The sequence below is a fragment of the Nestor notabilis genome, unplaced genomic scaffold (genome assembly GCF_000696875.1).
Source record: "Nestor notabilis isolate BGI_N333 unplaced genomic scaffold, ASM69687v1 scaffold4516, whole genome shotgun sequence".
Taxonomy (NCBI): Eukaryota; Metazoa; Chordata; class Aves; order Psittaciformes; family Psittacidae; genus Nestor; species Nestor notabilis.
In genome coordinates this window covers 152-16473 of record NW_009932240.1, presented here as the reverse complement: position 1 = coordinate 16473, position 16322 = coordinate 152, and the positions used below count along the sequence as shown (strand labels likewise).

Sequence of the window (16322 nt, the reverse complement as noted above, 5' to 3'; positions counted from 1 at the left end):
CGCTCTTCCAGAACAAGTAGATAAACATAAACTAAGTCATTTACATAGAGAACACCCCAAGAATCTGGGATGCTGATCTCTTCGACTAACAAGAGCTGCTGGCAAAGACTTTAATTTTGCTATTGTTCAGCAGAAGGGCAATGCTGGTGTTAGATGCCAGACAGCAGCATTAGAAGCAGCAGCAATCCTCCAAAAAGAGACAGGCATATATTACAGCATTTGTGCAATGAGTCAGAAAAAACTGTAAATCAACCTAAGATCCTCTGGAACAAGGCTGCTTTAGGAATATAAAATCTCTATCATGAGCTGAGGATCTAGGAAGCCAAGTCATTCATTTGGGCTGTATTTCATAATCCCAGGCTATTAAACTTAAGTTGCAGTTTCCCTGTTTCTCAGTGGCGGTAAAAGCATATTCCAGGTGGCTATTGCAAGACATGTAACATCCTGAACCTCTTTTAGGTAAGTACGTTATATGCCTTAAATAGGAAAGACTTAATTAGACATAAGAAGTTTTGATTCTGTTCTCAATTCTGCCACAAACCCAGTGTATAACAACTGACAAGTAACTTATTTTCTTTGTATTTATCTTCAAAAAAAAGGAGAAAATAACTTTTATCTAAAACTCATTTGTCCACTTAGAATATCTCAGCAATTTTTTTTACTGTGTCTTTCTAGAGGACTTATCAAACTAAATAAATAACAGTTATGGGTCAACATTGTCCAAATAGTAAATTAAAAAGATCTTCACTGATGACACTGTTGAATACATATGCACAGAAATGGTAGAAATAGCAAAGGTAATTTTAAAATTTAATCAGAGAACCAAAACAATGGAAAAATATTAGGAATGTAGCACTCATTAGGGCAAGCAGAGTCTAACTGTTCAGTCGTCCAAGCATAGAGCAGAAAATCTCGTTTACTCATCACCGAGTACAATGACCGCTACAATCCCAGCTGTAATCAAATACATAACTGAAAGTGAACTAAAACAGAGAAAACAAAACTAACAACATGAGGCCAGATCTTCACACCACTGACTTCAATGGAATTACCTGGCTGAATACTCCCACTCCAGCAAATCAAAAGCTAATAATTACTCTGAACAGGTTCATACTGCTAATGGTATCTTCCCATAAACTAGAAAGCTTATGCACAATCGCCTAAATTAGTACAACACACTTTTTTTTTTCTTATCTATATAAAAATTAGATGTACATTGTTACCCTAATATTTACATAAAGCATAACAATGAATTCAGTAGCTGGGTCAGCAGCAATTCATCTGCATGACAGCCATCTGCATTGCTGCATTTTAGTCTGTTCTGATGCCTCTTAAGTCACAAAATGATGTAATGAGGAACAGACTGGCTACAGCCTCATCTCTTACTCTTCTATTTCTGAAGACTGATGACAAAAAACTAACAGGCAAATAAGAAAAATAGTATGAAATGCATCTACAATAATATGGAACAATTATGTGTCAGAAAACGTAACCACTTGGAAATTCAGTCTGTCAAGGAACTGGACATTTAATTATTATAATCATTCTAAACAAGAACTAATTGAAACTGAAGATTAGCTTTTATCTAGAATTTTACTTATGAATTTTAAGTATGTTACCTATGATGATATAACCACAGCTATGAAAATCCAAACAAATTACTCTGCTTTCAGGAAACCTTCCTTATGCAGTACAACCATGTTTTCTTTCTTTTTTTGAGGCATCTGAATGAATATTTCTAGCTAATGGCTAAATTCGTTTCCATATCTAGATTCAAAGAGGCAAGGAATATGTATACTTTAATATTCCCCTAGAGAATGGATTTATTATAGGACAAGAAAAAACTATATCTATTTTCAAATTTTGTCTCTTTCTCATGCTTTCCTGCCATCACATATGAATGTAAAAGCTAAACTACCTAGAACCATCTAAGGAAATAAATCTAATTGCACAAATATGACCAAAGTATGCCCTACAATAATTGCTACTGATTTATAAGTTCCATCCTTCCACCTTCATACAACCTTGATAGTTACTAAATCACAGTTGAAGATACACTAAGACATAATCTACTAGCACTATCCTGTCAACTCATTTAGCATTAGGATCAGCTTTGTATTTTTATTTATACTGTATGTGAGAAGTACCTCAGACAATCCATAGAATCATTTGGGTTGAAAAAGACCTATAAGATCATCTGAATCAGTTTTAACATAAGCATTTTTTTTTATATGACCCCTTAGGTTACATTCATGATCTAAACTCATTTAAAATAAGTTTACATATCTTAGTGTCTTTAAGAAAGTCTTGTCCTTGAGGCACCACAGAAGTTGAGGTGTGTGCTTCCACGCATTTCTGTCAAGTGTCAGATCCTTGGGAATCCAAAGTGCATTTCTTGTAGAACCAAATCTTGTTTTTTCCCTTGTGAAATTAATATGTGCCATTCTGTATAACAAAATCCAGTCCAGGAACTGCAGCCACAGTTGAAAGGAGAAGTATTGTCCTTTTTGCTGGCTAAATTCTCAAGTTCAAAGAATTAAGTCAACAGCATCATGACAAAAAAGGGTCTCTGTGTAACAGCTGAGCAACAGTTGCACATGCCATTGTTCTGGTAATAACCCACAGGTTTATTCTTTGCTACCGTGTTACCTATAAAAGAAGAGGGAAAAGTTACCTACACAGAATGGATCAAACAAAGGATGATAACACATGCTTTGTTGCTGCAAAGGAACTGCACACATCAATACATCATGAATTTACCTGTCTCAGCCACATGTATATACCTTGCAGAGAAACAGAATATACACATGTAGATGCTATTCAGTAGTATAAGGGAGATCTGAAGAAAAAGAAATGGCTGTTCACTATAAGGTTTGCCACCAACATCTCATGGCAATCTTTATTTGATTTTGCTTATCATCATTTTCAACACCAGTGTGTATGACTTACATCCCAAAAGACCATTCATGTAAACTGTTACCCATTCATGGTGGTCCATCTTACAGCAGGGACCTAGGAATCGGATAGAACAGTCTGCAGGGGAAAGAACTGTTCAGCAGAAGCCACTCCCAGATAGCACTTCTCCCATGGGACCCTGCAGTCTCTTCCCCTTATGGACACTCAAGCGCTTCAGGGATGTATGTGCAAACCCTAATACACACGCACAGTGCATGAACCCAGTGGCTTTGGCTGCATGGTGAGGAGCAGTCGTGTCAGATTTTTCCCATCCTGGACATGGATGAGAATAGTCAGCCTGCAAGGAGGAAAGCTTTGTCAGCTCTGCTCTGTAGCTTCTGTAGATGTGTTACTAAACTAAACAGACACTCAGCATAGAGAAGTTTTTATTACCTTCTCTGAGGTAACCAATGCAAGGTACAAACTCTTCAGCTTTTATGACTGTCCCACTCAGCTACTAACTCTTCGTCTAAATACTGAGTAGCATCAAAAGCCTCCTGTGCTTCAGATACTTCACGTTACTCTAATATTTTCACAAAATTAAAAGATACAGGACTTCAAATTGATTAAATGGCATTTCCTCTTTCAGTACATAATTAACTTGCAGAAGTCACTGTCCCAACCAGCACTGATCCCAGGGTCTTAGACAGCTTTAAAAATTTATTAGAAATTTAAATGGTAACGAGATTACCTTTGGTACATAACAGAAAAAAAATGAACATGGAATGGATCTCAACTCATGTTCTAGACATAAGCCAACTATTAAATTGGAAGAATTTCATGTATGTGTACATTTTCTGTAATTGTCCACAAGGGTTTCACTGTGTCTTTCCGATTAAAGCATCCCAGCACTGAAATACACAGGCTGCTGTACAGTTTGAACTACTGGTCTTACAGTTCATACTGTTGTCTGTGTAAAGTCTTAATAATGCACTTAGTACATATTCTGTTGACTGAGCTGAGTTTGGAAAAAATCTTTGGTTCATTTTTAAATGGAAATTTTCTTTCCATTCTATTTTCCTTCCAGTTCAGCACTGCCTGTACTACAAGCTTCTGTTCAGAATCTAAGGTTACCATTACTCATTATATTTGTGCAAGATCTATATCTTGGTAGACAGAGAAAACCACCCACAAGACAGAGAAAATACCTGCAGAAGAAATATGGATGCCAGGACAGATTCTGTAGCTGTCTGCTAGACAGCTGTCTAGCAAGCAGACATCTACATGTAAGGTGGTCACCCAGGGCTTCCTTAAGGTACAGGGGAGAGAAGGAAGTACTCATGGGAACACTTCTGTGGATGGGCAGTCATGCTGAGCCATCACCCGTTTCTCCCCATGTGACTTTTGAGCATCCTAAATAACTCAGCTTGGATGGAAAAATGCCTGCAGCTGGGCACAGTGAATCCCACCCACAAAACCTTGGACAAATCATGTCCTTTCTCACTTGGACCAATAAAGAAGACAAACTTCATTACTTCAGACTGATTCTCAAGAGATTCATTACTAGAAACTAATTACACGAGTAAAACAACTTGGTGATAGTATGACAAGTCCTCAGCCTTTAGAAATGTCAGTACTGCTAAAGGTACAGCTATGATAAATCTCAACCTCCTAAAAGTAACTTTTCATGGTTCACCTACTAGCGATTTCGGTAAATGCATGGACAAAGCTTTTAGGGGTCAAAACTACAGTATTTAGAAGCATGAAAGTATTTATTTCTCCAAAGTATCTGCACATAAAACACATACAGAAAAAAAATGGAAGAATTTCTAGTAAAGAATAATTAAGAAAGGAGGGACTGAGACACCTTTTTAAGGGATCTACCCTTTAAGGAAATCTGCCTGTTCCCATTCCTAACATGGCAAATCACTAATTAAAGGTTACAACCCTCTCGTGTCATTTCAACGTAATGTTCAACCACTAACTTTGTTATTCATATCTATATTTATACTGTTGCAGTCCTCCAAGACCCCCATTAGAATCAGGATCTCTTTTACTGTGTTGCTAACCACATTCACAACAGAAACAGCCCTATCTTACCATGTTCAAATGAAAAATCTAGAACACAGGGCATTAAAAGGAAAACAAAACCATGCAAGGAAAATGAACAGTTTTCATGCCAGTAATACAGTAGAATGATGCACAACTAAGCACAAGTGCCAGTTGTTTGCTTATCCTTTCAATTAAATGCCCCTGAAAAAAATCTCCTATAGTAATAAAAATCAATCTAAAATGCATTAATCCACATCCCAGCAAAGGAGAGGAAAAGTTTAATGAAACAACATTTGCACTCATATTGCTATACTTTGCCCTCTGTTAGACCCACACACACTCACTGGAGTTGATGAATTTGCACAGGGCTAATTGCAGGCAGGATGATTTGTCCCACTCTAGCTTTATAAGACATCCCTAAACTCATCAGAATGCATTACCATATCCTGTAGTTTGCTGGTTGCAATATTTGTCATGGATAATAAAATAAATGATCCATGTCAAATTTGCCCTTCTATTAGTAAACTCCCACTGACTCAGGCTGCCTCTTTTCAGTGCTTAAGAGCAAGAGCCATGAACACAGACTGTATGACTCGTGTGGTCAGTTGACCTCAACGAACTGAAAGGCAACTCTTCTCAAGCTTTCAGCCACCAATGCCAACCTGAAGTTCATTCTTCTACTCTTCAGCTCTCTGGTACCTATTGAAGAGCACCAAGGATATTTAACTCTGATTTACTCTTTTCCATCTCTCTTCTGGTATGTCCAGAGGTGAAGTTGTCTTACTCAACATCTAGAACTCCTACTTTGCCAGTCTTACCTGTCAGTGTGATGCTACAACACTATCTCTTACCTCCATATGAATAGTTCTAAGTCATTGCCCATGAAAAAATGTAAAGGCCAAGAGTAATCTAGATCTTGCAACAACTGACTGCCAGTTACCTACAGTGATTCTAGAGTGTGCAGGTCAACTTTCAGGTGGAGAATCCATCACAGGAGAACAGAAGGATCTAGGCACACTATAGATTACGTCTTTGGCATTTGATAAATAATACTGATTTGCAACAAACCCTCTGAACTTAAAAACAGGAATAGGGCTTTCAGACTGATTGGTTTGGTCAGCCTTTTCCAGCAAGCCTGCCACTGTGCAGTGTCTGTAGAAGGGCTTTAGACCACCCATATCACACCACAACTGCCCAAACCATCCAATTTTCTCTTTCTTCCAAAAATTAGCATAGTTTTCACTCCTTAGAACAACCTTTATTAAACAACATTTGGTGTCAGTATTCACTTATTAATTCAGACTGTAACCTAATCAACAACACTCATTTCTAACTAGAAGAGGCTGTAAAGGGAAAAGCTAAGCATATGTCTTTCCTTGTTATTGCCTGATAAAGACTTCTGTTTTATGATATATTTCAATATGCACTTTGCTATGACTTGTTGAACTTCAGTGCACTGAATTCATTTCAGATTGTTAAGCAGACAGAGAACATGATATTTTCTCCCTGCTCGCCATTAATTAAGAAATAGGATGGCATAGCAAAGGGGTTTTTTTTAAGAAATAGGCCATCTACAGGGTGGCCTGTAATTAGAAATGATCTAACCCAGCCTGATTTCCAGTGGTGCTAAGTGTCCCACAGTTCCCACTGATGTCAGTGCAAATTCTCAGTAACTCCTAAGACAGACTGCTGCTTTCAAAAGGTAAAAGAACTTTCCAGTAGCAAAGGATTCTAACTTCAGATGACACTGGTAAAGACCTTGGATCCGTGCACACAGGCTGCAAATTGAAGAACTGATCCCAGAACACAGTTATTCCTCTAGCACTGGTTGCAATGGAGTAGTTTCTTTGCTCACTAAAGACTGGAAAAGGGCCTTCTTCAGTTTGTCTCCAGCACCCAATAACTTCACTAGGCTGGCAGTGAATTGGAAGTCCTGACACAACATTTCCCTCTCCAAGAACAACTGAGTCCAGTGCTGGTGCTCACACCCACAGATGCAATGCAATAAGTGCTCTTAGCAGACTGCCACCTTTAAATATAGGCGATCTCTGTACTTGCCTTTGTGGTTTTGACTTTATTTCCACTGCTGCAAGACCAACCTGAATAGTCTGGTAGTACTTTACAGTCCTCTCCATCCAAACAAGGGTTCATATGACACCACCACTTCTGTAGGACAATGGAAGCTAGGAAAAGAAATAGGAAAGAGAAACAGAACATAATCTTTTTTTTAATTACTGTTGGTTCAGTAAGGAGGTTATGATGCAGTGTTCAATTGTTTGATTTCAAAAGGTAGAACCACTAGTTATTGTTTTAATAGTTAATTGCACTGAATGCAGTTGAGCTAAAAATGGGGCTAAAAACTTCACCAGCACACAGGAGGGTAAATTCCATATGTAGATGGTGGAGACAGGCAAGCACAAGAGACTGACTCCAACATTTGAACTAACCTCTGGAGATGCCTTTCCATCTCCACTGACTACAAAGATGACCTGCCTCCTTCATTTACATGCTTCAGTCAAGTACCTGCTATAAGGCAGAATGAAGCTAAAGCTTCTTGTTTAACCTGGATATGCGTATGCAAGACTGGACAAAGAAATGCCAGTTTCTCCCTTCACTGGGAGAGAAAATAGAATTGCACAGAGATGTAAGCATGTGAGGCCTGTCAGCTAATAGTGCAGATAAGAATGTGGAAACCCCTGGAAAGCTTTAGATTATTAACTAAAAATCTCCTTGCAGTTCCACTGTCAGTTTTGCAGTTTGTTTTGGAAGACTACAGTAGTACATCTCAAATGTGCAAATTTATTAATTTTCTACCTTTAAACCACCAGTTGCCATTAAGAACACCATAGCTGTTATTTCTACAAATGTAGTCATGACTTTATAATACTGCTAACAACAGATATACTTACCCACAAACAGCTGCAAACATCTGCATGAATTTCTGCTTTGCATTGCTCATGAGAGTCCTCAAATAGCAGCAAATTACTATGAGATATATCAGCTCACAATCTCACATAATCTAAATTGGATTTCAAAATAAAATATGGCTTAAAATCTTGATTTAGTTAGTCTGCATTGTGCTACTATGTGCACGAAATACTGAATCGCACGCTTTAAAAGCTACCACATCCAAAAGAGATGAACAAAAATAATTTAGTCTACTGCTTGTAAAGCACTTATTTTCCTTTTAATTTCAAGGCAGATTCATACTTCTGCGACCTTTAAATTAGGGTGACAAGCAGGCAAGCTGACATCAAGATATTGCTGAAATGTTCATTCAATTACTTTCATTTTACACTTTCACTCTAAGCTTACGTGAAAAGCACTATGAAAAATGTATTTCTGGAATACCAGTTTGGCTCTTCTAAACTATTCTTTAACTTCAGAAACATATAAAATAAATGTATAACTCCTTTCACCAGCCATTTGGTTCTTAGATCATTGATGCTGATTGATTGTTGACAAAACATGTGAAACTTGACTCTGCTTCCTAGGAGGTGAGGGATCATTTCTGCTCCAGATATATGGGCTAGTCATCTATTTTATTTCTGCTACTTTCTAAATTTTTGTCGATTTCTACAGCACATTTATTTCAGGTAAACAAGAACAAGTCTAGAAGGCCAGATTCAAGAAGACTGAGGGCATGTGAAGAGGTCCCTAAGCAAGCAGGAGATTCTGATAGCAAGTTACGTGTATCTTCAGAGCTCTGCTTCAAAGCCAGCGAGTGCTCCTTGGAGGCCCAGTTACTGCGTTACAACAGCTCTCTAGAGTGCTGCTGTGAGTGTGGATGTGGTGACATGCTGAGGCTTCACCTGCACTCTGACATGTGAACATGTTTTCATGTATTTAATGCTACCTTAACAACAAAAGTTCAGCTTCAGACCTTGAGAATCACTTCTTGCTCCCCTGTCTCCCACAGGCATCTAGAATCTACTAATTCTTACATCCATTTTATGTCCAATTTCTTTGCGGTTGTAATGTCAACTCTGCTGATCTGTACGTCCTAACAGGCAGCAGTTATTTGTGTAGAATGTACTCCTGAGATTAGTCCATTAAAATTCTCCATCAAAGCCATTTAGGCTTATCTTCAGAGCTAGTCTTCTTTGACTATCATTGTCCCTGTGCAAGTCACTGGAGGATATAAAAGTTTCATCCTCTTTTCAGGTAGAGGCACTCTTGGAGGGGTTTAAACTGGTGGCTTTTCTAAGAAATGAGAACAGCTATGTCACCCTCATACACAACCACCCGTATGGAGGGAGAATGCTTTAGTTTGACATTAGCCAGCTGATTTGCTGGAAAGCAGTCAGAAAACAGCCAGAAACCCTAGAAGAAATAAATCTTCTTCTGACAACACTCCCTAGATAACATGACACCATGGAAAAGAGTAGGTTCATAGAGTAAGGTGTCAATCCATCATCTCATCTTGCCTCACACAATTCACTGTGTTCTGCACCCAGTTGTGTTTGGCTACACCCAGTCTGGAACAGGTGAAGAGAGAAACTTCTCCCACTGTAATTCTTTCTGACAGTTAAATGATCTCAGCATGAAAACACACAGCCTTAGTTTTCTTCTTCTTCCCACCTCTTCTGTCATACTTTCTACTCTTACATTACAGCACCTGTTAGCAATCATAATTTTCTCTATGCGAAGGTATTAAATGTGCTGCAATCCAGTAACTTTTCAATCTTCTGCCTGATAAGCTGAGTTGATTGAACTTCTTCAGTTTCACACCACAATTCATTTGTCTTTATTAATACAGTCATTTCAAAAAGGTTCTGCTTCCTGTGAGTAGGACTATGCCACTTGACTGCCTTGAGCTTATCATTAGTTTACTCCTTTGCCCCACCAGATGAAGCCCGTACATGTGTTTTGTCAGGTGAGATTCTGTATTTGTTTTCATGCCACTGCTGAAAATACTGCAGTGTCAGGTGCAGAGCTAAGCATTGTGAAATCCCAGTAGGTATGGGCCGTTTGACTACCACTTCCTACTGATGACACTAAGAGAAGTGTTTTTGAGGTATGCCAAACTGAACAGTGCATACAATGGTATATTGTTCAAAATTAAATATCTTACCGAAAAACAAGATTTACATCCTTAAATGTATTTAGTAACCAAACCTTTCATTAAATAAATTTTACATTATCTTCCAAAGTAAATTGGAAAAAACTGGGCTTAAGTGTTTTAAACCCCAAAACTATCTATATTAATCTTGAGAACTCCTCAGAAAATGAAATCAGTTGGGTCTCGCAAATCTCTTTGCAGAAAGCTACATAAACTCTTGTGATCTCTACTCCAGGAATTTCTTGCTCATTGGATGCCACATCAGCTTCTCAGTTACCCGCACAGGATTGAGATCAGTCTCAGCTGTCCCTAAGTGTCTAGACCTGGCTGCCTACACTCTCAAAACTGACACAGCACTAGTATTCATCTAGAATACTCCCAAGTATTCTGAAATACAGTTTGAAGTACAACAACTGATCAGAGACCTACCAGCCAGTTTGTCAGGACTCTGAAGTACTCAGGGTCAGAACGGGGAAAGAAGTTTAATACTAGTAGATGTTGGTTAACACCCTCTTCAGTTAACAATAAGTTAGAAAATACCACCCCATCCTGTTAACTTAGCAAAAGAACTGAGATACTGATATGCCTCAGCATTAACAATACCAATATTTCATGCATTATGGGCAATATTTTTTTTTATAAGGGTTTCTATGTGTTCTACTTGAACAACCAAATTCATACTGTCTTTAGTGTGGACAAATACAGATGTCTTGCCTGATCCACTGTGTAAGCTTTCTTCCATAAAAATTTTCAGTACACTATGCATTCTACTGTCTATTTCCTTTTATTCTTTGAATACTGACATGCCATTAGCATGGTCCCCAAGTATTCTGAAAACCATTCAAAAACAGCAGGAGAGAAATCTTCTTGGCTATTTCTTCTCTTATCTATTTCTTACGTATTGGATTTTGGTGTTCTTGTTTCTATATGCTCTCTCCCTTTCAGTTTATAACACAGATGGGCTTTCAGCCAAAATTGTCTTTTTACTTGATTGCAGCTCTTTGGCTTTACAGAAAATTCTTAAACAATTCTTTAGTTCTATTCACATTTTCTTCCAATCTGTGTGTTTCCTCCTCATAAATTCTAGGGCTAATAGAATTGCCTGGATGGAAGATGATTTGGCTAGTGATGATTTACTTAGAGGCATTTAACGCACTTAGCTAAGATAGCTACTCTACAGACACAAGTTATTAATGTTTTATCTCCTTGGCAGTAGCTGTTAGACAAGCTGGAGGTACTTACTCAGGGATGTTTATTTCCATAAAGAAAATGAGTATGAACAAAATGGGTATAAACAAAATCTCATGACTATTTTCAAAGTAATTTACTCATTGACAGAAGAGTGGGTTGACCTTTGCTAAACAAGATTTTCTATAGCTGCAATCAAACAGTATAGCTACAACTCAAGGCAGGGTATACAGGCTGTGTGGTCTGCCCTCTCTGCATATTTAAATACTTCTTTTTGTATGCTTTGCTTTTTTCTGAATCTGATGGCTCAATTTATCTACAGCATAATTTCTCAAAGTATCAGATGGGCCTGTGCTTGGGAACTCAAATAACCCACAGGAAAATGAGGTGTGCATGCGTACAGAAGAACTAGCTGTGCTTTTTTTGTTTGCCAATGCTTGTCAATAGCTTTCACAACTAAGTTGAAATACACAAATGACAGAATCGCTATTTGGATGCATTCAAAATGCAGTTATCTAAGCAAGTGTGTTAACATGGGCAAAAGATAAAGAAAAAATATCCTGAATATTCAAAGACTTCTTGCCATGTTCTCTCATCTAGGCTACAGTGAGTGATTTTACTGTGCTTGTAAAAATGCTAGGAAGATCTCAGTCTATAACAAACATCGATTTTCACCTCCGTACCCTTTTTAAATGAAGTACTTTGACTTCCCCTACTGCCAATATTTAAAGTTTCCTAGATGAAAGGCGCTGCAGAAATGCAAAGCACTCTATAAATGCCAGTTAGGCCCCACAACACAGTATTATTGCACAACATGGAAAAGGACTGACTTGGAGCAATCAAGACAGTTAAGACTTTCACTTCATGTATTTGCAAGTTTTAACTAGCTTTTATGCTTTTATTTTCCTTTCTGTACCAGTTCAACACCTTTCCCTTGGAACTCACCTGGATATTTATCATTTCTTCTGCAACACAAGTATTTAATTTCTTCCATAGCACCTATCTTGAGAAAAAATGTCACTGCTATCTGTAGGTGAATATCCAAATGGAATTATGCAAAAATCCATTCTGATTTGGCTCAAATAAGAGATCTTCCTGAAATTTAGGTAGCTATGAATATTGGTACATACATTCACTACCTCTTTGAGCTGGGCTTAGCATTATATACAGTGCTGCTCCAATAAAATGCTGCTTTAAATCTGACCTTATGTAAAATTCTTTGGCATCTGTCAACCTATTCCACAATGTAAATATCCAGCTGGCCTATGGCTGTACACTAAAAACCATGATGATGGGCTTTAAAAGCCTTTTTCATGGCCTATACATACAAAAGGCTACAATGCCCAATGCTCATCAACAAGGAGCTCTGCTTGATGAACTAGGCTTTACCCCACCTAAATTAACAAACAAGCTGTCGCTGAAAGCCGGGGGGATTTAGGTCAGGAAACCCATATGCTTCAAGACAGAGAAAATTAAGGGGAAATACCCAACTAAACTAAAAAAAGGGATCTTTTGGGTCCCTTCCAACTAGAGACATTCTATGATTCTGTGTAGGAACTGTAAATACCAACCACCACATACATGCCGTGCCTGATCAACAGCACAGAAAAAATTGCTGCCCTACTGCAAATGATAACTACAACTAGATGAGGTCTGAAGCTCAAAGAAAATACTCTGAAAGACTGCTACAAGTCAATTGCTTTATAAAATCTTTTCTTTTGGCTGGAGAAGTAACTCTGTGCTTTGGGCATGCTGTTCTCTTTAAGCTCAGGGCAAAATATACGCAAATTAAACAGCCCTACGTTCAATAAAAAAGAGCTGGAAAAGAAAATAAAATGTCTGTATAAGACTGAAATATGCAAATTCAAGACATCAACTGTGTTTCTGGCTTCCACAGTGTAGAAGTCTACTGAAGGATATGTACAAAGCGGGAGAAAACACATCTAATCCTGAGGCTAAGGAAAGATATTTATCATTTCTGTGCTACAGCAATGGACTGTAGTCCCAGCTACTTGCAAAAATAAGCAAAGTGTGCTAGAGCATTACCCTAAGGTCTGAGGGGGAATCAAAGGCTTCTGCTTTAGAAACCAAAATCTTACATTCATAATATTTTGTTGCATTTAATTTCAACTACACTTGAAGAAAAAACAGCTACTAAATTCTTTGAGCAACTATTTGCGTTGACTGAATTACGCTTCAAGATATTGTACATTTATATCTTTCTATCATAGAATGAGTGTCACCTTTGCAATCCTTAAGCAAGTTTAAAACAATGCATGACTTTCATTATCCGTGTATGCAAAAGTATTTCTGCTGCTTGACGTGTCACCTAAAAAACACAGAAGGTATGTCTGATCTGACAAGAAAACTACTTAACAAATTGCAGTTAAAGCTGATTGTGTCCCTGAATTACAAGGCATGAAAAGACTAAGCATCTAAACAATAATAATAATTTTAAAAATCCATTCTTAAACAAGAGGTTCTTAGAACAGGTAATAGGTTTAAAAAAGATAAAAAAAAATATAAATCAGACATCACATGTATTTAGAGTTTTATGTTTAAAGCTAAATATCTCTGAATGTTTTTCTTTTATATTTAACTTGAAATGATTGCAATTTTGTGTGAAAAAGAATGAAAACAGAAGGGTCTTGCTTTGAATTAATGAAATAGGGGATCCAGTAATGTGTTTACTAAGTGAACAACAAGATCAGCAGCCTCTCCAGGGAATAGACTCCGCTGGTGGAAAAGGAAGAAGGGTAACCCAGTTTCTGAACTTCTGGTAAGCCAGAGAGGAAAACAGCAGGGTGAGGTGTAGAGTGAACCTCAAGGAGGTAAGTTTTAGATAGCCTCAGAATGCCTGGTCAACATTACGATCAAGGTAAGATTTTGGCTTTGGTGTGTATAATCAATTTACTTTCAAATGAGTTATACTGCTAAAAGCATAAGGATGCCAACCTTGAGCTCTGTGAGGAGTCCATCTGGAGTCCATCACTCAGGAAGGTGATGGACTAAGACAACTGTACCAGATTTTTCCTTCATCAGCAGGTGTCCTAGCTCAGACACTGTGTCCTGTGCAGCATTTTATACTAAAATATTTGGGGTAACAAAACATGAAACTGAATAGACACTGGGCATCATTGTAGCACTGGTGCCAGCATAAGAGACCATCGAGCACATAAAATGGTGAAACATTCGTCTAGAGAACAGCTCTCAAACTCAGATGTTCCAGCACTATCTGCGTGCTCAGACTTAGGGCTGCATTTATTATCCGGTGAATTTCAAGCCAAGTTGCTAAGTCAAAAGACATCTGGAGGAGTTAATAATATAAGCTTGAATTTCTTGGTTTATGCTGTTCTCAGACTAGTTTTAAAGGAGAATTCTTGTGTGAAAAAATTAAGTTTTATTGGCACAGACATGAAATAGATGAGTACATATATTAAGAGGATTAATTACACTGAGATTTATGCACAGACTCATTATCATCAATGTACAGAGACGTTTCCAAAATTAACAAAAGGAAGGATTACGCTTTTGAGGCAGTGGAAAGTCAAACAATCAAGGAGAATAAACTCTCAAACAATCTTAATGAACCATGAGTGAGCGGGAGACTGCTTACCTTCCACGCACGAGGGCTGAGCCCTTGTTGTACCTGCCACCTGCCCCGGGAAGCAGGAACACTTGACAGTTTGTGAGCGTTCTTCAATACGGTTCTTATTGCAGCAACGATGCACTGCCACAACTTCACATGTCCCTTGCTTGACTTGGTGCTGGCCTATTAATTGCAGAGATAAGAGATGGAGAACAAACCAAAACACCAGCGCATAAAGAAAAAGCCAGTTCATACAAGATACTGAGTCTCTCAAACACCCCATGAAGACCAAGGGGCAAAGCATCCTGCAGACTCTGAGTTATTCCCTGAGTTTATCCTACTCTTCCTAATACAGATTAGTTCATCATAACAAGTCAATTTTTCAATCTATCTTCCCTGGCCTTTACAAAGCCATAGAGTGAAAAGGAGATTGGAGTAGTCAATTAGATGGATTAGACAAGGAGAAATAGAGAAACAGAGCACACCCCTCCTTCCTTTGGCTTCCTCTCATGCATTAGGTTTTATACTTAATTCTTTCATTCATAAATGGACACAATGGACTGGATAGTATTTAGTGCAAGGGAGACTTATCTTAAATAGTAGGCAAAAACTTTCTAACACAACACAAAAGCACTGCTTCCTGTTTATCATTGCATGTGGGGTAAGAACAAAGTAGACTGAAAAGCTGTCATAGACAGCCAAGTTCTGCTAAAAAAACAAACAAACTCAACAAACTATAAGGATTTCTCAAGTTCTGTCCCAGACCATTTTGAAGAAACCTGTGATACTCTATTTTGTTGCTTTCCTGTTAAGTGGATTTCCTCACAACTCACTGTTCCCTATTTCTTCGAGTTTATTTTTCCCTTCCTCTCCTTTCCTTGCTCCTAATTTCATTTAGTACTTCCACTGCTCCTTGCACCTGACTATTTTTCTCCACTGGGGAACTTACTCTCTGCCCTGTCTAAAACCCTTTCTCAGAAACCCCACTTCACAAAACCCCTCTCCTCTTTGCATAAGTCATTTCCATGTCCTCACTTTCCTGAATAGCCTTTAAGTGCTTCATCTTTCATTTGTCTCGTCTTATTTAGAGTAGAGCCTTGGATGGCCTTTATCAGTGTTTGTAAAGCACCTTGTAAATTAACAGCACTACAGAACAGGGTGAGTTTTTTAATAAGTGAGCTAGAGAGACAACACAGAGAATAATAAAAATATTCACCATCAAAGCAATACAGGCTCCTTATATGAGAAGAGACTGCAGTACAGATACTGGTGTAGGAGTGGGTAATATCAAAGGCACAGAAGATGAGAGAATAGAAGGTAAAAGGGAGAGCACTCATCAGAAATAGACAATCCTCAAGCCTGGAGGATTGCCCTGTTTCCTACTCACTCCATGCTTCCTCTGTTGTGTTTTCTGGGGGGTGGGGGAGAAGTTTTACAGTATCAGTTACTAATACCAGACACAGGATTTGAAGACAGAGAACACCTTGGTCTGATGCAATATGGCCAGGCTCACATCCTTATTGATGAAATGTTATT

The 16322-nt window shown here is 38.2% G+C and overlaps 1 protein-coding gene across 1 annotated transcript; it reads right to left on the bottom strand.

Annotated features, from left to right (window-relative positions):
• Positions 1–6978: 6978 nt before the first annotated feature.
• Positions 6979–14969, bottom strand: FAM19A4 (family with sequence similarity 19 (chemokine (C-C motif)-like), member A4; the record flags this gene model as incomplete). Its single annotated transcript, XM_010016271.1, has 2 exons — positions 6979–7130; positions 14814–14969. Coding segments are annotated over 2 exons (308 nt in total), but the record flags the coding sequence as incomplete, so codon positions are not given.
• Between the last annotated feature and the right edge of the window lie 1353 nt (positions 14970–16322).